The sequence below is a fragment of the Salvia miltiorrhiza genome, chromosome 6 (assembly GCF_028751815.1).
Source record: "Salvia miltiorrhiza cultivar Shanhuang (shh) chromosome 6, IMPLAD_Smil_shh, whole genome shotgun sequence".
Classification (NCBI taxonomy): Eukaryota; Viridiplantae; Streptophyta; class Magnoliopsida; order Lamiales; family Lamiaceae; genus Salvia; species Salvia miltiorrhiza.
In genome coordinates this window covers 3,457,845-3,483,599 of record NC_080392.1, presented here as the reverse complement: position 1 = coordinate 3,483,599, position 25,755 = coordinate 3,457,845, and the positions used below count along the sequence as shown (strand labels likewise).

At 33.7% G+C, this 25,755-nt stretch overlaps 3 protein-coding genes and 1 long non-coding RNA gene across 8 annotated transcripts; 3 read left to right on the top strand and 1 right to left on the bottom strand.

The window, feature by feature from the left end:
• The first annotated feature begins 853 nt into the window (after positions 1–853).
• LOC130990056 (uncharacterized) lies at positions 854–5,758 on the top strand. The gene is made up of 2 exons (XM_057914253.1): positions 854–1,445; positions 5,563–5,758. The coding sequence occupies exons 1-2, from the start codon at positions 854–856 to the stop codon at positions 5,565–5,567; spliced, it is 597 nt and encodes a 198-aa protein (XP_057770236.1). The 3' UTR covers positions 5,568–5,758.
• LOC130987971 (uncharacterized) lies at positions 2,130–3,375 on the bottom strand. Its single transcript, XR_009089895.1, has 2 exons — positions 3,141–3,375; positions 2,130–2,713 (listed from the first exon to the last, which is right to left on the bottom strand). It is a non-coding gene; the product is annotated as an uncharacterized LOC130987971 (long non-coding RNA).
• Positions 5,759–8,605: 2,847 nt separating the features above from the next.
• Positions 8,606–10,915, top strand: LOC130987969 (uncharacterized). Of its 3 annotated transcripts, none has more exons than XM_057911706.1 (4): positions 8,606–8,760; positions 8,861–8,949; positions 9,338–10,408; positions 10,557–10,915. In XM_057911706.1, exons 1-3 carry the CDS (start codon positions 8,660–8,662, stop codon positions 10,369–10,371), a joined length of 1,224 nt encoding a protein of 407 aa, XP_057767689.1. In that variant the 5' UTR covers positions 8,606–8,659; the 3' UTR covers positions 10,372–10,408; positions 10,557–10,915. The 3 variants fall into 3 exon arrangements, with proteins under 3 accessions (XP_057767689.1, XP_057767688.1, XP_057767687.1); XM_057911705.1 differs by having other exon boundaries at positions 10,545–10,914; XM_057911704.1 differs by having other exon boundaries at positions 10,542–10,912.
• A 9,390-nt stretch (positions 10,916–20,305) lies between these two features.
• Positions 20,306–23,843, top strand: LOC130987968 (uncharacterized). 3 transcript variants are annotated; one of them, XM_057911703.1, is made up of 8 exons: positions 20,306–20,456; positions 20,559–20,638; positions 20,992–21,033; positions 21,141–21,251; positions 21,728–21,793; positions 22,225–22,335; positions 22,767–22,877; positions 23,464–23,843. In XM_057911703.1, the coding sequence occupies exons 1-8, from the start codon at positions 20,359–20,361 to the stop codon at positions 23,709–23,711; spliced, it is 867 nt and encodes a 288-aa protein (XP_057767686.1). In that variant the 5' UTR covers positions 20,306–20,358; the 3' UTR covers positions 23,712–23,843. The 3 variants fall into 3 exon arrangements, with proteins under 3 accessions (XP_057767686.1, XP_057767685.1, XP_057767684.1); XM_057911702.1 differs by having other exon boundaries at positions 20,307–20,456; positions 20,998–21,033; positions 21,683–21,793; XM_057911701.1 differs by having other exon boundaries at positions 20,307–20,456; positions 21,683–21,793.
• Positions 23,844–25,755: the final 1,912 nt, after the last annotated feature.

Here is a 25,755-nt window from a genome sequence, read left to right as displayed (position 1 = left end):
GAAGAAATTCAACTATATCTTTTGGTGACTGAAGTGATGACAGTAAGACAAGTGATATGTATAGAATTTTTATAAGCTCGTGATTTATATCCACTATAAATCTCCATGACTTATGCCTAAGTATCAAATTGAGATGCTATGATATTATATGCTTAATTTTTTTATGACTCATGGATTTGGGATGCTAAGGACCCTTAAAGTTTACTACATCAATGTTGTCATTAGAGTCATGACTTGTTTACAAGTTATAACAAGTTAACCTTTACAAGAGTTCTTTTGAGGTTTGTATTATATGTTTGAGTGTATTAATTGACAAATCTTTGCTATCAGAATGCCACCTAAGAGAGGTCGCCCTGTGAGAAATAATAACAATCGCAGAAACCATAATGCCATACCAGAAGAACCCCAAAATGATCAAGAACATAACCCACACCCTCCGCCCCCAACTAGGAGAGTCGAGGAACTCTTTTTAAAACAAAACCCACCTACGTTTGGTGGGACGAGCGAGCCGGCTGAAGCCGAAATTTGGGTGCGTGCAATGGAGCGCATCTTCAGCTTCCTACGTTGTACTGATGAGGAGCGCCTCTCTTGCGTCTCATTCCAGCTGACAGGATCAGCTGATTTTTGGTGGGAGGCACGTCGAAAAACTATGACCCCTGAACAATGGGCAATTTATACGTGGGAAGATTTTAAGGCGGGATTATATGACAAATATATTCCGAAAAGCTATAGGAAGAAGAAAGAGGCTGAATTCTACGATTTGAAGCAAGGAAAGAAATCTGTGGTTGAATACGATAGGGAATTTTGCAACCTGGCTAGATTTGCTCCACAACAAGTGGACACAGATGAGAAGATGGCAGAAAAATTTTGTGCCGGTCTCAGGCATGAAATTAGGATGACTCTAGCAAGCCACGGAGGACTCTCATACACGGAGTCTTTGAACAGGGCACTTGACATTGAAGCTGCAATGCCATCGGATAAGTCAGCTCCACCACTGACCTCGACGCCAAATAACCCACCAGCACCCTCACATACTCTCAAAGGGAAGCGCAAATGGGGCAACACTGAAGACAATATCAGTCAAGCCAACAAGAGAGTATGGCAAGAAAATGAACAGGCCGAACAGTTTAATCAACAAAGGCATGAGACACAGACTAACTCCGACCCAACTAGGGGTAACCGAGGTCAGCAAGGAATTTCACCTTGCCCCAATTGCGGTAAGATGCATAGGGGTATCTGTCGGGCTGGAACTAACGGGTGTTACAATTGTGGCCAAAAAGGTCACTACTCCACACAGTGTCCCAACAGACAACAAGGTTCAACAACTAAGCCCACCCACACCCATCCCTTACAAGCAATACGCGGACACCTTCAAATTCAGCCTCAAGAACAACAGTCACCACAACAGGGGGCAACTTATGCTTTTAACCAGGGACACTTGGAAGGTATGATAAGTTTATAAGAATACTTATCACTATCATGTTTAGATGCTTTACATATCCTTGCTACCACACCATGCATGGTAATAATCAGCTTCGAGTGAGCTAAGTGCAATCTAGTGATAATCACACAACTTAGGATTACCATTGATATCCGCTTTAATCTAGTGATTGGAAACATCATATTTTATACAAAGATACTAAAAAAAAAAAAAAAAAAAAAATCGATCAAGAAGTGTAGAAGATAAGGGACAAATTAGTTACCTTAAACATCTCGGAGTATGCAAATTTCGGGACGAAATTTTTGTTAAGGGAGGTAGTATGTAGTAGCCCGCTCTTTTATTTATTTATTTATTTTTATTAAGATCAGTGATTGCAATAATTGTTATATTGCATCTTCAGTTATGGTAAATCCAGTGTTTAGTTATCAACTAATTCAGCTCAGAAATCTGAATTTGATGCCATTGCGTGATATGATCGCAATTGAATTATTGAAGCATTCAATAATTTATTATCCAGTTTAATAACTGACTTAGCGAAGTCAAGTTATTAATTTATATGCGATAGAAATATTATTTCTATTATTTACTTGGAAGTCGTGATATAATTCCGAATTTAAGAACAAGTTAAATTAGATATTTAATTCGTAGAGAGTTATAACGAAGTGTCGTTATTTAGTAGAACCCAATATTTGTTTTACAAATACTTGATTAATTAATCAAGGCAAGAGATTTTTATTAGTCACCTCAATTCTATTTACTTACAATCATCATTTTTCTTTCACACTCCCTACGCTCCTACACTATCAATAGAGTATACAAAATCAAGAAATAAAATATAGATAGTACACGCATAGCAGCCCCTTTTCTTTAACTCTGCTAAGGTCATACTCTTTTCCCTGCAAAAGTCACAATTTAATATTTGAAGCATGCTAAGATACAACTAGGATCAGACGCACCCTATGAGTACTCCACTTTTCAAAGTCTCACATGAAATTCCACTATTAGTCAAAAAAAAATTATGGCAGCCACCAACCAATTTCATTTTTGTCAAAAGTTGCAGCAAAATTTCCACATTTGCTGTAAATAGTTTTCAAGTTTTGCGGCCTAATCTGCCTATAAATTGAGGGCTTCATAGTAGCCTGAAAATCACCAACTACGATTTCCCCTCCTTCCTTTATGCACCAAAAATCATAGAGAGTTTATTTCAGCTGCAATCTGGACCCCAAGAGGTAAGCTCAACTTAAACTTCTCCATTTTCTTCTTGAGTTCAGCCTGCAATGGTTAAGCAAAATCCACAATTATGTTTCAGTTTATTCATTCCTGAATTCATTAGCACAGCAGCCAACCAAGCACAAAAAAACACAAGTGATTGCTAATCTCATTTTACTCTAGTTCATGCTACATGATTCACACCAACAAGTATGCTTATGTTTTAGAAAGTCAGAATAAAGAATTGAGATATATATGCATAATGGACTTAGCAAAGTCACGTTTCAGTAATACAGATTTACACATGTTATGTAGAATGTCGTATGCGTTTATGATTCCCACTGGACTCTAGAAATTAAATGCTAACACAGTAGCAACCCCACAACGCCATTAATCCCGTGCACATATAGTATATAGAACCAAGACTTCACGTAAATTTGAGAAGTGAACTTGAGTAGAAGGAAAAGGAAGTGGGACTATATCGATGTACCTGTTCAGTCGAGCCGAGGGAATGACGGCGGCGATCCCTTGCTGCCTCGCTGGAATCTGACTATAACAACAACGGCGCGATGAGGCATCGAGCCCGTCTACACCGAAGAGGACAGCAGCGGTGGTAGTCCATGATGAAAGAATTAGGGTTCGATTGGGGGTATAATCTGGAGTTGAAATTTCAGAGAAGAAACACGGAAGATGAGAGTTTTGGGCAAGGTCTGATGCCGACGCCAACCTCATCGGACTCGGCCATGGCAGAGCCTGTTGAGGAGGATGCACGGCTGAGGTCATGCAATTTGAGAGGAGAGAGCACGATCAGAGATAGAGAGGAAATGATGGAAAAAGAGAGGAAGTCAGAGACGAAGGGAGCAGCGCCAGTGGCCGGTTGCGGCCTCGCCGGAAAGGGAACCGCGGCGGCGGATCTGCCGCAAAGGGGAGACTCGGCGACGGCTGACTCGTCGACTTCAGGCGGAGCGGCAACAGCTTCAGAAGGGAGGCGGCTGAGCGGGGCGGGGCGGCCGAAGGCCAAGCGCCGCTGGTCGCGGCCCAGAGCAGAGCAGCAGCGGCCGGAGGAGATCGAGCGAGATAGAGAAAGATGTGAGCAGCGATTCCTTTCTTGATTGAGAGACAGAGAGCCGAGCGCTGTTGTGAGAAGGAGGGAGATGCAGCGTTCGTTTTTTTTTTTAGAATTAAGAGAGAGAAGAAATGTTTGGCTTTAATAAAGATAGAGGGAGAGAAGGAATGTTTTACTTTAATATAGAGGGAGAGAGAGAACCGATGATAGTGTGAGGATTAAGAGAGAGAGTTAGTTCTGCTTTAAAAAAAAAAGGTGAGTGTTGATAATTAAGAAAGAGAATGAGTGTTATACTTTAATAAAGATAAAAGAGAGAGAAAGAGTGTTCTCCTTTAATGAAAAAAATAGAGATAGAGAAGAGAATTGTCGGTAGAGAGAACCGAGAGTGAAGACTTAAAAGAGGAGTGGGCCTTCCTCAGTTGGGCCGGGTTTGGGCCGATTCTTTTGGGCTTGTTTTTATTCTTCTTGGGCCTGGTTCAGTTTATTTGTTGGGCCGGATATTAATTCATTTGGGCCTTGCTTATTTTATTTCCATTGGGCTAATATATATTTATTATTTGGACTCCTATTATTTATTAATAATGGGTCTCGAATTTATATTATTTGGGCTCCTACAATTTAATTGATTAAGTCCAATGAAATTTATTTAGTTAAGCCCAATGAGACTTATTAATTTAGGCCCCACTATTAATCCTAATTATATTTAATTAGTGATTTTTTTATAAGTAAGTTAGACTAATTCAAGATGAGTAGATTATTAAGATTAACTATCTGATTTCATAAAACGAGCTTTAATCCTATAGTTGGATTATTATTAGAAATTTCTCGGTTTATTATCTCAGAATAATAATTAACGGAATAAGAGTCATGCATAGTTATTTTATGCATTCGCATTTATTTGAGAATTTCCCTCGAATTAAAATCTTGTTTATTTTCTCGTATTAAAGGTCAAGCACAAGAGTTTAAGGCTTAGTCGTGAGTCTCGACTACCAGGTGGGCATTTATTATGCGTAAAATAAAAATGCTATTGAAGAACTATGCAACTCTCATGCTTTAAAATGCAAAATTTGATTTTTAAATGAGTTATGCTTTATTATGCTTAAATGAGTTAAAACTTTATTTCTCTTTATTATCTACACTTGTCACGCTTTAATAATTTACGCTATGCTATTTACGCTTAAATTATGACTTAAATTTTTATAATTTATTATTTATGCTTTGTTACGCTTTTAAGTGATTTACGCTTAAGTGAGTTACGCTTTGTTACGCGCCTATGTGGTTCATGCTTTGTTACGCTTTAATGCTTTATGCTTATTATTTAACGTCTATGTAAGTTACGCTTTAATGCTTTATGCTTATTATCAAATGCTTATGTGATGATGTTAACGAATTCGATTCCTGAGCAAATAGCTATCTTGCCAAGGAAATATATATATATATATTGCAACGCGACCGTGAGTCAATGAGAGGGTTGACCGGTCAAACGTCCGTTGAGGGAGGCCTCCCTCAACGGTACGATGCTAGCGTCTGTTGGGGGAGGCCTCCCTCAACAGTACGATGCTGTGTCCGCTGAGGGAGGCCTCCCTCACGGCGCGATGCCTGTGCTCGTTGAGGAAGGCCTTCCTCACGACACGATGCTTCTTAAATAGGACTTTCGGTGATGAAGAATGCACTCACGCTATTTATAGATTTGGAAATGTTTAGAAAGCAAAAGATTTGAAAGAAGACTCACGTCTCTTATATGATGTTGTGGTTTGTTAATAAAATGTTAAGTTTATATTTTAGTTTTGGCAACTACCACTAAGTACTATTGTACTTAGCCCTGCATATGTTTATGAATGTGCAGGTTGAGCTGTGATGGATGATGAAGTGTTGCTGAGTGGAGCTTTTGTCAATTTGAAATTAGGCTCAGAAAAGATATATGTCTGCATACATGTATCTCAGTTATGTCTTCCGCTGCAAACACTGATTATGTTTTAGTCAAGTCTATAACTATGTGAATTACTCTTCAAAGAAATATCTAATGCTTACTCGGGTTCATCGAGTATCTTTTTTTAATTATATGTGTCAATCCTTCAATGTCTTAAATTTTATTTCAAGAATTAATGCTAGATATCAATGTCTATAATCAAGTTATGAATGAGTCAAATGTGCCCTTTTTAACCCCGCTTCTTAAATCCCTCCCCTAGTCACGATTTCCCGGATTAGCTATCCTTAGTTAAGGCCGGTCGTGACACCGCCCCACCCCTGAATTCCAATTCGCCGCGCCGCCTCCTCCCTATCTGCCTCGCCTCCATACGTCTTCTCTCAGTCTGCCTCTGTTCACCTGCATAATCGGAGCAGGACGTCATCTTCTACGCAGATCTAGGGTTGAGCTTGAAGTGGAGGCGCGGCTTGTGGTCGTGCCACCACCGGGGTTCAAAGGTGAGGGGGAGCGACGGTCATCTTCTACGCAGATCTAGTCATATTGCTTCTATAGTTTTGTGCATGTTCCAATTAATTGAAGCTCTTGATTTATTTGTTTATTTTCAATGTTCAAATATGGTGTTTGAAAGTCGTTTGCTATTTGTATGAATTTGATTCTCGTTGATAGATTTGGATCACAGACGGCTAGGAGTGAATTTTCTGATATGATATTGTATTCATTTTTTTATACTATATAATTAGTCATTGTAAGATTAAACAAAGAGAGATTTGGATTTCATTCGAGTTAGAATATGATGAACTTAATGTTTACGAAGAGCACCAATTATTTTTTTAATGTTCTTGAATTCACAACAGATTTAAAAATTCACAACTTAATGTTCTTGAATTCACAATCAGATATATGAATTCACAACCAGCTCGATGAATTCACAACTTAATGTTCTTGAATTCACAGCTAGCTCGATGAATTCATAACTTAATATTCTTGAATTCTCAATCAAATTTATGAATTCACAACTAAAACTCGAATTCACAACCAAAATAAATTCTTGTTGTGAATTAAATTCTGGTTGTGAATTTGACTGATTGTGAATTCACAATCAAAAAATTCTGATTGTGAATTAAATTTTGGTTGTGGATTCACAATCAAAAAATTCTGGTTGTGAAATAAATTTTGATTGTGAATTTAACTGGTTGTGAATTCATAACCAAAAAATTCTGGTTGTGAATTAAATTAAAATTGTGAATTCGACTAGTTGTGAATTCAATCTAATTTACAACCAAATTTTGGTTGTGAATTCGACTGAGGGTGAAATGCGAGATTTTTTAAAGGGGTAGTGTTCAAAGATAAAATGAAGTGGACATTTTTTTTAGTTTTTAATGTGAAGGGCATTTTGATAACAGTGGACATTTTTTAAGTTTTTTTTTTTACTCCCTCCGTCCCACGAAGCATGACACAGTTTCATTTTTGGTCTGTCCCACGAAGCATGACACGTTTCTAAAAATGGCAAAAAATTTACCCTTTATTCACATTTTCACTTTTTCACCTACCACACTTAACACACAAAATATCAATTTCTTAATTCCCGTGCCGAAAAGAAGTGTGTCATGCTTCATGGGACGGAGGGAGTATTTTAGTTGACATTTTTTATCTTTACAATATGAAAGTGGATATTTTACAAATCCACTTAATATTTTATACACTATTTAACTTAATCAAGTACGAATCAATATTGTGTGTGTGTGCTGGCAAAGCGGTAAGGGGTTAATGCCTAAGGCCAAAGGTCTTGGGTTCGAGTCCCCTATGGTACGGCCATTTAATTTCTTTATATTTAATATTATAAATTTATCAAAAAAAATGAGTAGGAGGTGGATACACAGAGGATGGACAATTGTAGGGATGTCAAAAAAGCCCGAAACCGACGGGTCGATCCGAATAGACCGATAAAAAAGGTGGGTTAGGGTTGAAAATTTTTAGTCCGAAAATTTTTTAGCCCGAATGGCCCGAACCGAAAATAGCCCGAGCCCGATAGGGTTGGCCCGATTAACCGAACACATTCTTAATAATTGATTTTTAAACTTTAATACTTTACTTTTTAATTCGATAATAACATTTTGATGCTTGTAGAATATGTTTTGATTTTTCCAACGGTTAATAACAAAAATCCATGATATAAAAGTCATAGAAAGATAGTCATTTATGTTAAATCTATATACAATTTTTATCAGAAACGAAATTAAAGTTAGATATTATGTAAACTTATGTTAAAAAAAAACTAATTTTTGTATCTAAAATAAAACGAAATGTCTTGATTTAAAAAATACGACATATTTTTATTACAAGTATATGATTATCTATAAATATATATATATATATATATATATATATATATATATATATATATATATCGTAAAACTTGCGGGCCCGAACGGGCTAGCCCGAAACCGAGTGGGTTAGGGTTAGGATCGAAAAATTTTAGTTCGAAAAATAAAAAAACCGACTATCCCGAACCGAAAATAACCCGAAACCGAATGGGCTGGCCCGAAACCGAGTGGGCTGGCCCGATTGACATCCTAGACAATTGTAATCGTTTGATTTGTTCAAATGAAATCGCTTTTGGGTTAAAGGGAAAGTCGTTTCTATCGAGGGATGCCGTGGGATTTAGTTACAAAAGAAAGTTTTGTTTAATGAAATGTTTAATCGTGGCCATTAATTTTGATTTTGACAGTTGTGACTTAAAGTGATGGATTGAGTTAGTTTTATAAGTTATAACTGACTCAAAGACTTCAAAAATTAAAAATATACATATTTTAATTAATAGTATAAAAATTATAATAAAATTAGAGAAAAATAAAATAAAATTGTTTACCTTTATAGCCTCCAACAATATATAAGTATGATAAAGATAAATTATTTACCCTTAAAAAAATGATAAATTATTTACCTTTATAGCCTCCGACTATTAAGCCCATTTTAAAACTCAAGAGCCCATACACAATTTACCCACAGAAAGCGCATGGCTTCACTCCTCGCCGCCTCCGCCGCCAGGCGCCGCTTCCCGATACTCATGTCTTTCTACGCCCGTCTTAGCTCCACCACGTGCTACTTTGAGCGCAGGTATTTTAACTTGTTCATAAAAATTTAGAATTATTTAATCTGACCTATCTGTATTGGTTTAACAATTACGTATTTGTTGAAATTGTTGATTTTGTCTCAGAGAGGGAGAGGGGGAGAAAGAACGAAGGTCGGAAGATGAGAATTTGGATAAGAAAATCTTGGATGCTTACAGAACTCTTCGAATTCGAGGTATTTATTTATTTTCAAACATTCTCAGTAATAAACAACTTCATTGTTTGTCTATTAGATGTATTTATTTATGTTTCATATGTATGAAGTAAATGAAAATCAAAATACCGGTTTTGTGTGTTCAACTTCAACCCGGATCATGTTTTTTTATCGTAGTATTAATATCTCTTTGTAAAAAAAAATAAATCTATGAACATACCCCACAAAAGATATGAAAAGATTAGATTTCACAAAACTGAAAAGTAAAGTTTATGCTTTCCATATCTACTCTACATTGATTACATGTAATGTTTGTATTCCATTTTTTGTCTATTAGATTAGATGTATTTCCCTTCATTCCTTAATATGTTATCAATTTTTCATTCCTTATTATAAATGGATTGGATAGGTTATAATGAGTCGGAGATAAAATCTGTGTCTCAACCTTTGACTGTGACTGCTGAGGCCCCAGATATATCTCCTAAGCCACAAACTGCAGACATTTTTGTGCCTTCTACTGATAGAGATGGTTGTCGATATTTTAGAGCATATTCAGTTGATGAAGAGGATGGCAGCCTGTCACCTAAATATTACGTTTATCCTCCCTCTCCGCAAAAATGGAGTTACCATGGCGCTACTTGTAATGGTGTATTCCACTTGATGAATGGTGATTGGGAGCAGATTCTGTGGAACCCAACAACAGAGGAGTGTAAGACCCTCCCCATGCCCTTTGTTCGACGAAGCTATAGTCGTGAGGCTTTTGTTCGTGATGAACTGATGGTATCTGGAATGTGGTATGACCATACACGTGAAAATTACAAATTGCTGCAACTTATTAAGAGTAACGCGCTAGTTATGGCACGGCGCACCAATTACGTATGGCATTCTATTTGGTTGTATTCGCTCGAAAGTGATTCATGGAAAGAAATGCCACCCACCCACTTAATCACTGTTTGCAATGACACTTCTGCTTGCATAAATGATGTTTTTTATTGTGCAGTATCTTTAGCGGGACACAAAGAGTGTCGAGCTGACTTAACTACAGAAACTCTTGTTAAGATAGTCAGAAAGTCTGGAGGTATTATGTCATTCAACTTCTCTACTGAAACTCGTTCTATGATAGACTTACCTTTTATCGATGGCAAAAATGTACGTTATTGGATTCTGGAGTATAAAGGGTTGCTTAGCATTGTTGTACGGTCAAAAGGAGGATTGTCTGAAACTAGAGAACATGAACTTTGGGTTATGAATGATGGATTGTGGATTAGAGAATCTGTTTTCCATGTTTCATATGATGTTGGCAAGCCGTTATGGTTTTCCAAAAATGGTCGGTTTCTATATTTTGAGTACCAGTATGGAGGAGTGGTGTTTGATCGTGCCACTGAAAAATTGAAGAAGCTTGGTATCCATATTTCAACTAAAAAATATTTTCCCGTCCGCTGAGAGCTTTGTCCAACTCAATGGAGTTTCAGTTGTTGAGGTAAATTATCTTTATCCTGTCTATGAATATGATTGTTGCTAAATCAATATTCTCTTAATCTCTTGTACTGGAAATTGTCACAGTTAGTTTAGTGAGTTGATTTTATACACTATTTAACTTGATCAAGTACAAGCAGGAGCAGAAGAAGAAGAAGAAGACGATGCACAAAGGTTATAAGAAGAAGTGACGGAGTAGGAGCTGGGGAGAGAAGAAGAAGAAGAAGATTACACAGATGGATATATGATTGGTGACTTAGTTTAATATTCAAGCTTGTTATCTTTTCTATTAAACCATTTCAATGCAACAGTAGTTATCTGGGATGCAGAGTGCAAGTATCTTTTATATAATTGGGGATTTGCTTAGGTTTAGCCACGTTGAGGTAGTAAACAGCGCTTACCCTGACTATAGGGTCCTATACGCGATAGGGGCCCCAACGTTGGGGGGTGGGATTTGGTACTTAACCCTTATTTATATGCTTTAGTTTGTGTGGGTATTTTTTAATTTTTATCTTTGAGAATGAGTGTTCTCTACCATTAACCCTTTATGGGTTCTTGGGTTCTGGCTATAAGGTAAAATAGTAAATTCTTAATTATTATTTTTGAATGAATAAAGGGGTTATGATCAAAAAATATACGAACTTTGGAAAAAGTTGTAATTTTCATATGAACTTTCAATTAAGCCAAAAAATACATTAATTTATTTTTTTGTTGCAATTTTCACCTGAGTTTGACTTTCGGTGAAATTAGAGCTTAGTTGACAGTCAAAAGTCCACATGATATTGGTATAACTTTTGATGAGGAGGAGTATTTAGAAATTCGGATGTCTAAGAAGGCAAAAATTAATATATTTGACTTAATTTCGACTGTCAACTAAGCTTTAATTTCACCGAAAGTCAAACTCAAATGAAAATTGCAACAAACAATATAAATTCATGTATTTTTTTTTTCACTTAATTGAAAGTTCATGTGAAGATTACAACTTTTTCTAAAGTTCGTGTATTTTTTTGCCATAACCCCATGAATAAAATCACTTTATACCTATGACATCCTAATATTATGTTTTCTTCAAAACATGAAGCCCTTTATAAAACAAGTGCTCAATATCTACTTGCTCCGTCCCATTTGATTTGGCCTATATTCTTTTTGGAATTGTCCTAATTGGGCATATATCACCTTGGAATACATAATTTAAATCCTAATTATAGCATTTATTGGTGTACTAGAAATTCGCACTGTATAGGACGCAGTGTTATCATAATTGATCCATGAATTACAGAATCAGTGACAACAATAGTCACAATTGTAATGCAGTTAGAGCATTTAATTAGTAAATTCATAAAAACAGCCGCAATCTATAACTATTCACTGAAACAAATGGTGTGAATAGGCCCCATTTGCACAATTCGTTCCAAGATATATCGTGCCAACATTTGGAATGAATTGTGCGAAATGATCTATTCACATCATTCGTTCCAAAATTTGTCGTGTCAATACTTGGAATAAATGATACGGAAGAACTCATTCATGCCAAGATTTTTTTTCACCAACACTTGACACGAATGGTACGAAGAATCCATTCACACTATTCGTCCCAAAAAACTGGCGCAATTTGTTCCAACAAAAAAATTATAATATTGTAGTTTGTTCCAACAAATCAAAGTATAATTTATAAACAACATTTGAATCAATATATTTTTTTTCATGTTCTTTGTTTTTCAATAAATTCAATTATAAATAAAATGGGCAAATTAACATGAAATCTAACTAAATGTTTGAATTAAATCTTTATTTTCTTCACTTTCTTTGAAGGCATCGTCCGTCGAGGACGATAAATTCATATTTTAGGGATGACTGGAGATTATTTTTTTCCTCACCCCAATAAATCTTCGCTCGTGCAATTGGCAACAATATTACAAATGAGTTTCATTCTATATTTTCTTCCTTATACAAATACCTTCTACAATAAATCAAGTTAATTTATTTAATTCCAACATATATACATAAATAACACTTATAAAATATTTAAAAAATATAAAAAATTAACCAATACTCGTACTTGAATTGGGATAACAGGAAAACATGCACTTTTTTTCATTCTCATTTTTGCCTTTTTCCCCCCCCTTAAAACATGCACTTTGCTTAGTGATATAAAATTCGATATATGTCACACCTCAATTCTTGAAGGAATAAACTATAATCGAGGTGCGACTAAAATCATAGAAATAAACAAGGGAAGAACCTTGTGAAATTCAGATAATAGGATAAAAGGTTGGGCAACGCCCTTTGAATGAAGAAGGATAGAAATCAAGTGATACTAATCGATCAACAACATTCTAAACTTCAGGATCACAAGTTTGGTTTCATGCTTCTGATAATCAACATTAAATATCATAGAGCTAGAAGTTGAGAGTCTACACTCGATAAGAAACATAATTCAGAATTTAACATAAAGGTCTTAAGATAGAGAAACATAAGACAAATAAGAGCTAATGCAACAGCGGAAGACAAAATACGGAGTTGAACCCTAGCCTCAGCTCTGCCCCGTCAGCACCGACCAATCAACCTGAAAACATTTGAAAGTAATTTTGGGCTAAGTACTAATGTACTTAGTGGGCTAGCATTTTTATAAACATTTCATAATCATAAGAGCAGTTTATCCAATTATACTTGAGATGACTTAGAAGGTTTTAAATTGAAATAACTTCTAAGCATGTTAAAACATTTTATTATATTGCGCGCAATTGTCACACTCCCTTTCCGTTACTCGCTGTGATCCCGGACCTTTTAGCCACCGACGGATCCATTACTCCTGCTTACTTGAACTGAGGGCGTAACCCAGTCAAGTTCCCATTTGGGACCCAATGCTCCGGAACACATCCCGTCGAGCACCCTTATAACGCCTCATACATGATTAGTGCCCGATGGAGATCAACCCACCAGGTCAGCTAATAGGTGTACACAATTCTCAAATAACGTGTTAGGTCAAGAGAGAACCTCGATCGATTCATTGTTGCGAGCCTTAAACAGAGCAGAGTGCACAAAATATTTTATCGGATAAACAGTTTTCATTTCATTGAAACATTTAAGCTCAATAGCTAAACCATACATTTGGAAAATAAGCCCACCTGATTAGGCAATGCCTGTCGTTTAATCTTAACTCTGAATCGGTATAGCAGTGCTAATCCTCACGATCCACAAAGCCTACAAGAAATCTATAATCTTAATAGGTCTCATGAATCTAATCTTAAAGTCTTAGTGGGTGCACTTAACTACTATGATTCATCACGTCGGGTTTTCAAAATTTAATAGATAATAATTGAAAACTAAATTGCTGAGCTAAGGACACCAACAATATCCTTACTCAATTTTCTTGGGTAATTGGATTTAATGAAAATCAATTTAAATCATGAGTACTTTTATTTGCAAAAATGCATATGCAAATTTATTTCAGGCTTAATCATATAATAAGTAATCACACTTAACATATGCACATAATAATAATGTAATATTATTATGCAAATTATTCTTTAAAATAATTAATCAAACTAATGATAGTCAAATTAATTAAATTAGTATAGCTCAAATAAATTAATAGAAGGCAGCCAAAAATTTTAAATAAATAAGGGCCCAGCTAAAATTTGAAAATGGCCCAACATTCAAATTAAAATCGGCCCAAGCAAATAAAAAAATGCAGCCCAAAACTAATTAATACCCGGCCCAAACACTCGGCCCAAACACTCGGCCCAACCCAAATTAAGCAAACCCCTCTTCTTCTTAAACACAACTCACGCACACACACCTCACACACACACGCACGGCGCAGCAGCAGCTGCTGCGCTTCCCTCTTCCTCTCCGGCTTCCATAGCCGCCGCCGGCCACGCCGCTCCCTGACTCCCTTCTCCCTCGTCTCCTACCAACGCCGCACCACCCTCTCACCTTTCTCTCGTCCCTCTCCCACGTAGCACACACACATCCGGAGACGCCTACACACGACGCACCACCTCCGGCCGCCGCCTCCCTCTGAAATCCAACGGCCGCAGCGGCTAGCAAAGCCAACCACCACCGCACGCCCAAAGCCGCCAATCGCCTCCCCCTTTCTCCTAACCTTCCGGCGAACAACCGCGAGAAGCCGTTGCTGCCCTCCCCTCTACTCTCGACCCCTGCCGACTCCACACACTCACCACCCTCTCGCTCCCTCTTCCTCTCTAGCTTCGACGGTCAGCAGCTGCCAGGCCGCCGCCGCCGTCGCCGAGCTCCGACCCAGCCAACAGAACACACGCACCCTCGGCTTCACTCTCTCTCTCTCTACGCGCTCCGGCCAGACAGCAGCTCGGAGCCACCGCTGACCGCCGCCTGCCTTCTCTCCCCTTACTCGACTCTCCCCACAGCAAGCACACACTCAACATCAAGTCAACACAGCAACACACAAGTCCAGTTCATATAAATTCTTCATTTCTGTATCTTTTAATCTTTTCATCTATGTTACCAAATGTAAGAACAATATTCAGTATCTCTTTGTTTTATCTACAGTTGGTTTTATTCGTACTATGATGTTGAGCATGAATGAATAAGTAGAGGAATTGAAAGGTGAAACCTTTTTGTATGAATTCTGTTCGGTGGTTTCTGTAAAAATGGCAGATATTTGATGGTTTTCTCTGCATATGAAAGAAATCTGCTGATATTAGAAAATGAATGAGAAGATTGAGGCTTGAATAAACAAGAAGAATTCTTTACCGTAGAAGTTGTGTTGTTGTGGTAAGAAGAGAAGATGAATGAGGAGGATATTTTATAGGAGAAATGAAGCATGCGTGAAGGATTGAAAAGAGGGAGGTGAGCATTGAAAAATTTACCCAAAATCCCTGAGATTAGGGGATTTTGTATGACTTGTAGGAGTGGGCGCATGGGTGAATAGTGTAGCAATTGTAGAGGCATGGTGAAACATACTGTTTATGGCTGTGGTACAAATGAGGAGGTTGGTGTGGGCTTTTGGGCTTTGGTATTTATAGAATATCATTTCAATAATAAAAAAAAAACTAAGGCCCAAATAAATATTTGTCAAAGCCCAACACATTTAAATAATTAAAGCCTAACATAAATTAAATCATGTAGTATTAAAAATAATATTAGCATATAGAATTAATCACATATTCATATAATTCAATTTATGAAATGCACAAAATTTCAAAAGACTAAATTTTTATAAAGGCTTCTGAAAATAAATTTTGTTGGAATAAACTCATTTTCATTTCTCCGGCATAAATCATCTTAATCTAAATTCAAAATAATTCTAAATTTAATATAAATAGGCGGGGTGTTACAATATACATATCAAATTAAAAATCGTGACAAAATCTGTAATTTGATATATAATATATATATTTTAAATTTTAAATCAATAAATTATATAAGTAAAAAAATTTAAAATAAAATATCGAGTATTTATATTATTTATTATGAATTGTTACTTTATGTTATTCGAATTTTATTGACACAAATAATCAATTATTATAACAATTCATATTTAGTTATATAGATATCGTTTCATAAGAGTATCACATTTTCCATTTTCGTCCTTCTCATAAGAGTGTATCATTTCTAGGGATGGCAACGGGCCGGATCTGGACCGGGTCTGGCCAATACCAGATCCAGATCTGTTTTCATATACTAGATCTAGATCCAGATCCAGATCCGTGGATCTGAAAAATTTGGATCCAGATCCGTCAGATCCGCGGGTCCACGGGTCCAGATCCATGGATCTACTATTTTCAAATTAAATTAAAAAAATTTCACAAAATCAACAACATCTAATTTTCATCATGAAAAATATAACACAAAATACTTTTATCTAATTACTTTTAGTTTTTATTCTTTTGAATATAATTTATTTATTATTTTTAATTTAGTTAATATTATTAGTAAACTAAATATAAAATATAAAAAATATATATAAAATAAAACGGATCCACGGGTCGGATCTGGGCCGGATCCGGATCTAAAATTTCAAGATCCAGATCCAGATCCGTTTTCAAAACTGAGATCCAGATCCAGATCCAGATCCGTCGGGTCCAAAAAATTGAGATCCAGATCCGTAAAAACGGATCTGGATCCACGGATCTGGACCGGGTCCAAGATCCACTGCCATCCCTAATCATTTCCAGTTTAGGACATGACCTCACTTTCTTTTTTAAACCACAACTACTCATTTTTACATAACACACAATCAATTCAACCACACAACCACTCATTTATACTCAACACATTAACTATAAACTTTTTCTTAAAACCAGTGTCGTCTCATATGTGATACTCTTACGGAACAGAGGTAGTAAATGAGTTTTGATAATTAGCGTATATTAATATAAATTGTAATTTGGGATGAAAACAGACTATAAAATAATTTTTTAAATCGAAGTTAAGATATGTATGAGTATATAAATTATAAATTGGTCCTAACATTGATCAATATGCCTACGTAGAATTTTGACTATTTTTAATTATTTATTTTATTTAATATTAACGTTTACTTTGTAATGTCGATTTAATTATTTACCTTTATAGCCTCCGACTATTATTATACGAGTGATTCTATTCATAGTCCTCATTTTACTCTTCATAGCCCCCAAATTAATTAATAATTATAAATAATTAAAATTTTACTAATTTATCCTATACTTTATAGCCTCACATAAATTAATTTATCATCCTTTCCAATTAATGGGGGATATGAACGCAAACTAATTTAATTTATCACCACTGGATGCTTAGATCCTGCATTCAATGCTCAATTCATTTAAATCATAGCCATGCATTTTCAAAAAGGATGAGGCTGCAAGCATGGGTAAGTATATTACTGTATATACCGTATTGTGGAAGAAGAAAAAGATAGAATACACGCAACTGATGAATCGTTCAAACCGTGGGGAAATAAGGGTGTAAGCCTAGTCTAAAAGTTGCTAATTTGAGGAAAAGTTATGCAATACTACCTCATCAATATGTTTACTTTGTTAGAAATAGATGGATAAACAAATTGAAATGTTGGAAAATATTTTCACACCCTCCCAATATGATAATATTATCCAACATTTGTGAGAAAAGGAGTGAAAAGGGGCTGCCCGAATAAAATTTTCAGCCTGACCGGAGAAAATTATCCATCATAGGAAACATGTGAAAATGATGGAAAATATAATTTTTCTAACATTTTCTATCAAAGTAAACACACCCTTAAAGGTATAAGTGTCAAGTTTTTTAAAAAATGAGTATTATTTATATGCTTTAGTTTGTGTGGGTATTTTTTAATTTTTATCTTTGAGAATGAGTGTTCTCTACCATTAACCCTTTATGGGTTCTGGCTATAAGGTAAAATAGTAAATTCTTAATTATTATTTTTGAATGAATAAAGGGGTTATGACCAAAAAATATACGAACTTTGGAAAAAGTTGTAATTTCCATATTAACTTTCAATTAAGCCAAAAAATACATTAATTTATTTTTTTGTTGCAATTTTCACCTGAGTTTGACTTTCGGTGAAATTAGAGCTTAGTTGGCAGTCAAAAGTCCACATGATATTGGTATAACTTTTGATGAGGAGGAGTATTTAGAAATTCGGATGTCTAAGAAGGCAAAAATTAATATATTTAACTTAATTTCGACTGTCAACTAAGCTCTAATTTCACCGAAAGTCAAACTCAAGTGAAAATTGCAACAAACAATATAAATTCATGTATTTTTTTTTACTTAATTGAAAGTTCATGTGAAGATTACAACTTTTTCCAAAGTTTGTGTATTTTTTTGCCATAACCCCGTGAATAAAATCACTTTATACCTATGACATCCTAATATTATGTTTTCTTCAAAACATGAAGCCCTTTAAAAATGCACTTTTTTTCATTCTCATTTTTGCCTTCCCCCCCCCCTCCCTAAAACATGCACTTTGCTTAGTGATATAATATTTGATATACATATCAAATTAAAAATCGTGACAAAATCTTTAATTTGATATATAATTTATAAATTTTAAATTTTAAATCAATAAATTATATAAGTCAAAAAATTTAAAATAAAATATCGAGTATTTATATAATTTATTATGAATTGTTACTTTATGTTATTCGGATTTTATTGACACAAATAATCAATTATTATAACAATTTATATTTAGTTGTATAGATATACCCCATCCGTTTCGTAAGAGTGTATCACATTTTCCATTTTCGTCCTTCCCATAAGAGTGTATCATTTCCAGTTTAGGACATGACCTCACTTTCTCTTTTTAACCACAACTACTCATTTTTACATAACACACAATCAATTCAACCACACAACCACTAATTTATACTCAACACATTAACTATCAACTTTTTCTTAAAACCAGTGTCGTCTCATATGTGATACTCTTACGGAACAGAGGTAGTATTATAAATGAGTTTTGATAATTAGCGTATATTAATATAAATTGTAATTTGGGATGAAAACAGACTATAAAATAATTTTTTAAATCGAAGTTAAGATATGTATGAGTATATAAATTATAAATTGGTCCTAACATTTATCAATATGCCTAAGTAGAATTTTGACTATTTTTAATTATTTATTTTATTTTAATTTATTTAATATTAACGCTTAATTTGTAATGTCGATTTAATTATTTACCTTTATAGCCTCCGACTATTATTATACGGGTGATTCTATTCATAGTCCTCATTTTACTCTTTATAGCCCCCAAATTAATTAATAATTATAAATAATTAAAATTTTACTAATTTATCCTATACTTTATAGCCTCACATAAATTAATTTATCATCCTTTCCAATTAATGGGGGATATGAACGCAAACTAATTTAATTTATCACCACTGGATGCTTAGATCCTGCATTCAATGCTCATTTCATTTAAATCATAGCCATGCATTTTCAAAAAGGATGAGGCTGCAAGCATGGGTAAGTATATTACTGTATATACCGTATTGTGGAAGAAGAAAAAGATAGAATACACGCAACTGATGAATCGTTCAAACCGTGGGGAAATCTAAAAGTTGCTAATTTGAGGAAAAGTTATGCAATACTACCTCATCAAACAAATTAAAACCACATATCTAACTTAAGCAAGACACCAAGGTGAGATGTTCTTAATGGTAAATGACAGTCGAATTGAACACTAGGAAACTTGCAGGCCTATTCTAAAGATTGGAGTACAAATGATCCACAAAATCAAACACCAGAATCGAAATTTTCTGCAGAATCCTAGAATTAATTCTCTAATTGCGCGATTGAGATTAAACTTAGAATAGGGCTGAATTCTTAAGTTTATAAAATTGAAGTTTATGGGGGCTATGAACTATACACAAATGGGGGCTATAAAATTGAAGTGATGAATTAATTTAAAATTTAATAAAATTTGGAGACTATACAACATAGAGTAAAATAGTAAATTCTTAATTAATTATTATTAATATTTTTAAGAAGGGGCTATAAAGAGTAAAATGGGAGCCATGAATAGAATCACCCTTATTTATTAGAGCATCTGCAACGGTTACACGATAGCAGCCTACTCGTGTAAGACTGCTATCGTGTAACCGATGCAGCCCACACTTACACGAGCCCTCACAACCTTTGAAAAAAAAAGAAAAATTTGAATATAATGAATTTTAACTAAAACTATCATCTAAGCTATCATGTAATCCCAATGTAGCCTCTTTACACCATGTGGTCCTCCCTTATAAAGTAAGCTATCATGTAACACTAATGCAGTAATGCGGATGCTCTTATACGCTACTATATGCTAGCCCATTTAAGAGTCCATTGGGCCATAGACAATTTAACATAGTTGCATTCCATTGTAAACAAAATTCTTTTTTATTCGGATCTCAATTTGACAAAAAAAGAGAAATAGAAATAGTCATCTCTACTCTTTTTTTTGAGAGAATCTCTACTCTTGTTAGGTCACAGAAACGCATGGCTTCGCTCCTCGCCGCCTCCGCCAAGCGCCGCCTCCCGATGTTCATGTCTTGCTACGCCCGTCTTAGTTCCAGCACGCGCTACTTTGAGCGCAGGTATTTAAATTTGTACATTTTTTTTAAAAAAATTGTTTAATCCGACTTATCTGCATTGGTTTAACAATTACTTATGTGTTGAAATTGTTGATTTTGTCTCAGAGAGGGGGAGAATTTGGGTAAAACCAGGAAAATCTATGCCCCGCATAAGGATCTCGAGAGGCCGGCCGACCGGCCTCGAGGTATTTATTTATTTTCAAACATTCTCAATAATAAACAACTTCATTTTTTGTCTATTAGATGTATTTATTTATGTTTCATGCGTATGAAATAATATGAAAGTTAAAATACCGGTTTTGTGTGTTCAACTTCAATTTCAACCCAGATGACTTTCAACTTCATTTTTTATTTTTTTATAATCGTAATATTAATATCTTAAAAAAAAACTATAAGCATACCCCACAAAAGATATGAACAGATTAGATTTCACAAAACTGATAATAAAAAACAAATCAGAAAGTAAAGTTTATGCTCTCCATATCTACTCTACATTGATTATATGTAATGTTTGTATTCCATTTTTGTTGGGTGGGAGGTTTAGGTTGGATTCTTGAGCCATGCATATCGGAGACTAAATGTACGCTACCTACCTCTTTCCCTTCATTCCCTAATTTATTATCAATTTTTCATCTTTCATTCCTTAAGTATAAATTTATTTTAAATTTATGTTAATGGATTGGATAGATAATGAGCCACAGATAAAAGTTGTGTCTCAACTTTTGAATGCAAAGACGAGCCCCAGAGAGGAAAAGCTTCAACAAGATGACACAATTCCTTCCCCAATACCTATTTCAGGTAACTAAAAGTGTTAATAGGTAAAAATGATACTAGTATCTTATAAACATAAGCATTTTATGCCAAGTTTGAGCGAAGAACCTAATATATCCTTTGATTGTGATAGGCTTGCGTTGATTTTAGTGAAAAGTCTTACATATTTGATTGATTTGACAACTATTAATTAGAATGTGTAAGAAAAATGTTTGTGTTTATAAAAGATGTCATGTTTCATATACAGCTTGAGTAGTAGAGCATTTTAAATTTTCATTCTAACTAAAACATCCTTAATCTATGCTGCACTAATCAAGAAACATACTCAATTGTTCAATAAATAACAGAGATGAAACATCAGCCATCAAATGCAAATCAAGCCAGAGGAGTATCACTTTTTCATCTTTCATTCCTTATTATAAATTTATTTAAAAATGTTATGTTAATGGATTGGATAGGTAATGGGCCAGAGATAAAAGTTGTGTCTCAACTTTTGACTGCAGAGGCGAGCCCGACAAAGGAAAAGCTTCAACAAGATGACACAATTCCTTCCCCAATACCTATATCAGGTAACTAAAAGTGTTAATAGGTAAAAATGATACTAATATCTTATAAACATAAGCATTTTATGCCAAGTTTGAGCGAAGAACCTAATATATCCTTTGATTGTGATAGGCTTGCGTTGATTTTAGTGAAAAGTCTTACATATTTGATTGATTTGACAACTATTAATTAGAATGTGTAAGAAAAATGTTTGTGTTTATAAAAGATGTCATGTTTCATATACAGCTTGAGTAGTAGAGCATTTTAAATTTTCATTCTAACTAAAACATCCTTAATCTATGCTGCACTAATCAAGAAACATACTCAATTGTTCAATAAATAATAGAGATGAAACATCAGCCATCAAATGCAAATCAAGCCAGAGGAGTATCACTTTTTCATCTTTCATTCCTTATTATAAATTTATTTAAAAATGTTATGTTAATGGATTGGATAGGTAATGGGCCAGAGATAAAAGTTGTGTCTCAACTTTTGACTGCAGAGGCGAGCCCGACAAAGGAAAAGCTTCAACAAGATGACACAATTCCTTCCCCAATACCTATATCAGGTAACTAAAAGTGTTAATAGGTAAAAATGATACTAATATCTTATAAACATAAGCATTTTATGCCAAGTTTGAGCGAAGAACCTAATATATCCTTTGATTGTGATAGGCTTGCGTTGATTTTAGTGAAAAGTCTTACATATTTGATTGATTTGACAACTATTAATTAGAATGTGTAAGAAAAATGTTTGTGTTTATAAAAGATGTCATGTTTCATATACAGCTTGAGTAGTAGAGCATTTAAAATTTTCATTCTAACTAAAACATCCTTAATCTATGCTGCACTAATCAAGAAACATGCTCAATTGGTCAATAAATTACAAAGATGAAACATCAGCCATCAAATGCAAATCAAGCCAGAGGAGTATCAATTTTTCATCTTTCATTCCTTATTATAAATCTATTTAAAAATGTTATGTTAATGGATTGGATAGGTAATGGGCCAGAGATAAAAGATGTGTCTCAACTTTTGACTGCAGAGGCGAGCCCGATAAAGGAAAAGCTTCAACAAGATGACACAATTCCTTCTCCAGAGCCTATTTCAGGTAACTAAAAGTGTTAATATGCAAAAATGATAGTCCCTTCGTCTCATTACAAATGTCCCATTTTTCATAATGGGATGTCTCATTATGAATGTCTCATTTTTTTAACAATATATTATGTCTTTATACCTAATATTTAATTAATTTATACCAACTCACTTTATCTACTTTCTACACATTTCTTAATCTCCGTCCCCAAAAGTAATAATGACATTTCTTAATCTTATGCCAAGTTTGAGTGAAGAAGTTAATACATGTGATGGGCTTGCATTGATTTTAGTGAAAAGTATTATATATTTGACTGATTTAATACCTATCATTTAGAATGTGTAATAAACAATCTGAAAAAAAGAAAAAAAATGATTTAACAATCATCAGTCAAAAAAAAAGTTCATCTAGCCATGCAAGCGGCCTGAGCATTTAGCCACCCGATCAACATTAAAGGGTATTTAAGTCTTGAGCATAAAATATTTGTGTTTATAAAAGATGACATTTTTTATATACTTGAGGAGTAGATCATTTTAAATATTCACTCTAACTATATGCTGCACTAATCAAGAAATTTACTCCATTGTTCAATTAATAACAGAGATGACACATGAGCCATCAAATGCAAATCAAGCCACAGGAAAGAAGAGAAAGACTGTAAAAAAGGAAGTCGAGAGCGTACTGATCAACGCTCTCGAGAGGAACAACGAGCTGCTGAGAGCACAGCTCGAAGATCAGAAGTCAAGTTTCCAGTTGGCCAGAGAAGAGCATAAAGAGCAGCACGAAAGATTAGTCGCGACACTCACCAAGATCACCGGTGTTCTAGAAAAAATTGCAGATAAGTTGTAAACTGCAAATAACTCTATCAATCTTTTGAAACGATGCACAAAGCAAGAATCAAAGTAGGTAACACTATGCATCGAGTTAGCAAAAATGTTCCACACATTACCAAGATTGAGATGCAGAATCTATGTCTATACATGATTTGGATGCAAAAAGAATAGAATAGGTCTCTAACCTCAATCTATGCAGACACGGCCTCGACAATTAATGGTTTATTGATGACCCAACGGAGTTCAATTGGTTACAACCCTCTCACTGTCTCACATTCTTTATCCCGATAATCATTCAAATTTTATTCTTTATTATTCATGTAATTCATATTGTTTAATCTTATTGCTCAAACGATTCAAGGTAACAAGTAGTTTTATGTTCTCGTAATTCATGTAGTCTATATAATCTATATCTATATATAATATAATAATGCAGTTTTTAACGGTAATAAATTAGCGCCATTATTTAAAAAATCAGTTATCTATATAATATATAAAAGAGGAGTTTTTTCCCTCCATGTTTTCCTTCTCTTTTTCTCTCTCTTCTTCCACCAAAATTTTTACTATTTTTTCTTTTTATTTTTTTATAATTTAATTATTTTTCTAAACATCATCAAATTTGATTCATGAACAAAAAATCAATATGTATCTTAAATTTAATATAGTATAAAAATTATCAAAAATGAATTTAAAATGAACAAGTTATGAAAATTTTAAAATATTTTATTTTCTATCTCCTCATTAAAAATTTACAACTTTTTATTTATGTTTATATGCGAAAAATATTTATTATGATTAATAATACTATATAATAATATGCATAATGCAAATTTTCATTATCGAATCATTTTTAAATTTATTTAATAATTATAATATCATTACACTTTGTATAAATTGAAAATTTATATTTTTAAATTCAGAATTTTATTGAGTAATTGATGTGAATTATTATATTTTATTTTAAAACATATTTTGTATTTTTTATATTATTTTATTTATTATTTAAATTTATCATTTAATTTCGATGTCTGTCGTGCATCGCACGAATGGGATATACTAGTTGACTAATCAAATGACAATTCAACTCATTCGCATATCCAGCTCACTTCTTCAATATTTATGCTAATTTACGGTTTTCTTTTTTATTTTTTCGTTTCCTTTATCTTTTGTTTTTTTCTTTATTTTCTCTCTTCTAAAAAATTATACTACATTTTAACTAATAATAAAATATTCAATATGCATATCAATTTGAAGAGCATGATAATATCTTTAATTTGATATATAATATATTAAAAATAAATTTGAGATGATAAAGTTATTGCAAGTTAACTTTCAAACAAAACTATTTTCTCTATCCTCTCTCTTATTTTTTTCTCTTCAATTATCATTTTATTTTACTTTTTTATATCATTTGTTTATTTCGTTTTTTCTTTTAACTAAATTTACTTATTTCCTTTTGTTTTTCCATTTTCTTTTCTTTACTTGCACATAATTTTTTTGTGAATGATTATTATGGAAATATAATTGTATAATTTTAATTATTAGTGCCTGTATTATTTTTAGTATAATTTTTTGTTTATTTTTTTCATTTAATTCATGAATTTAATTTTTCATCAATATTAATAGCTTTTTTTTTATATAGTGATGGATACTTTTATCCTTATTATTATATTGTGTATATTAAGATATTGCTATATGTATGTTTAATTAGATTTTTTTTTTTATGTATGTAAAATTCTACAAATTTTGATAATGTTCATCGCACGGGTACGAAACTATAAATTTGGATTATGAAAAAAATAGGACATATATTTTTTTAAAAGCTAGGAGATTGAAGTCACAAGAATATAGAAAATATAAATACAATATCTAAATAATATCGGTTAAAAAAATAATATCTAAATAATATTTTTTTACAGTTAAATATAATTTAACTTTATATTTATCTTAATATTATATAGTATAAAATATTTATTTAATTACTATAATTATGATTATATTTTATACCAAATTGAAAATTTACGTGTTTTTGGATTTAGGTTCTTTATTGCGTTATTGAC

What these genes read in the sequence shown, in the direction of transcription:
- LOC130987968 (XM_057911701.1), top strand. Translation starts at nt 20,359, where the DNA reads ATGGCTTCGCTCCTCGCCGCCTCCGCCAAGCGCCGCCTCCCGATGTTC. An exon ending in ATGCATATCGGAGACTAAAT is followed by an intron (nt 21,034 to 21,140) that starts GTACGCTACCTA and finishes TGGATTGGATAG; the next exon opens with ATAATGAGCCACAGATAAAA. An exon ending in TTCCCCAATACCTATATCAG is followed by an intron (nt 22,336 to 22,766) that starts GTAACTAAAAGT and finishes TGGATTGGATAG; the next exon opens with GTAATGGGCCAGAGATAAAA.
- LOC130990056 (XM_057914253.1), top strand. Translation starts at nt 854, where the DNA reads ATGGCAGAAAAATTTTGTGCCGGTCTCAGGCATGAAATTAGGATGACT.
- LOC130987969 (XM_057911706.1), top strand. Translation starts at nt 8,660, where the DNA reads ATGGCTTCACTCCTCGCCGCCTCCGCCGCCAGGCGCCGCTTCCCGATA. An exon ending in ACGTGCTACTTTGAGCGCAG is followed by an intron (nt 8,761 to 8,860) that starts GTATTTTAACTT and finishes ATTTTGTCTCAG; the next exon opens with AGAGGGAGAGGGGGAGAAAG. An exon ending in CAGAACTCTTCGAATTCGAG is followed by an intron (nt 8,950 to 9,337) that starts GTATTTATTTAT and finishes TGGATTGGATAG; the next exon opens with GTTATAATGAGTCGGAGATA.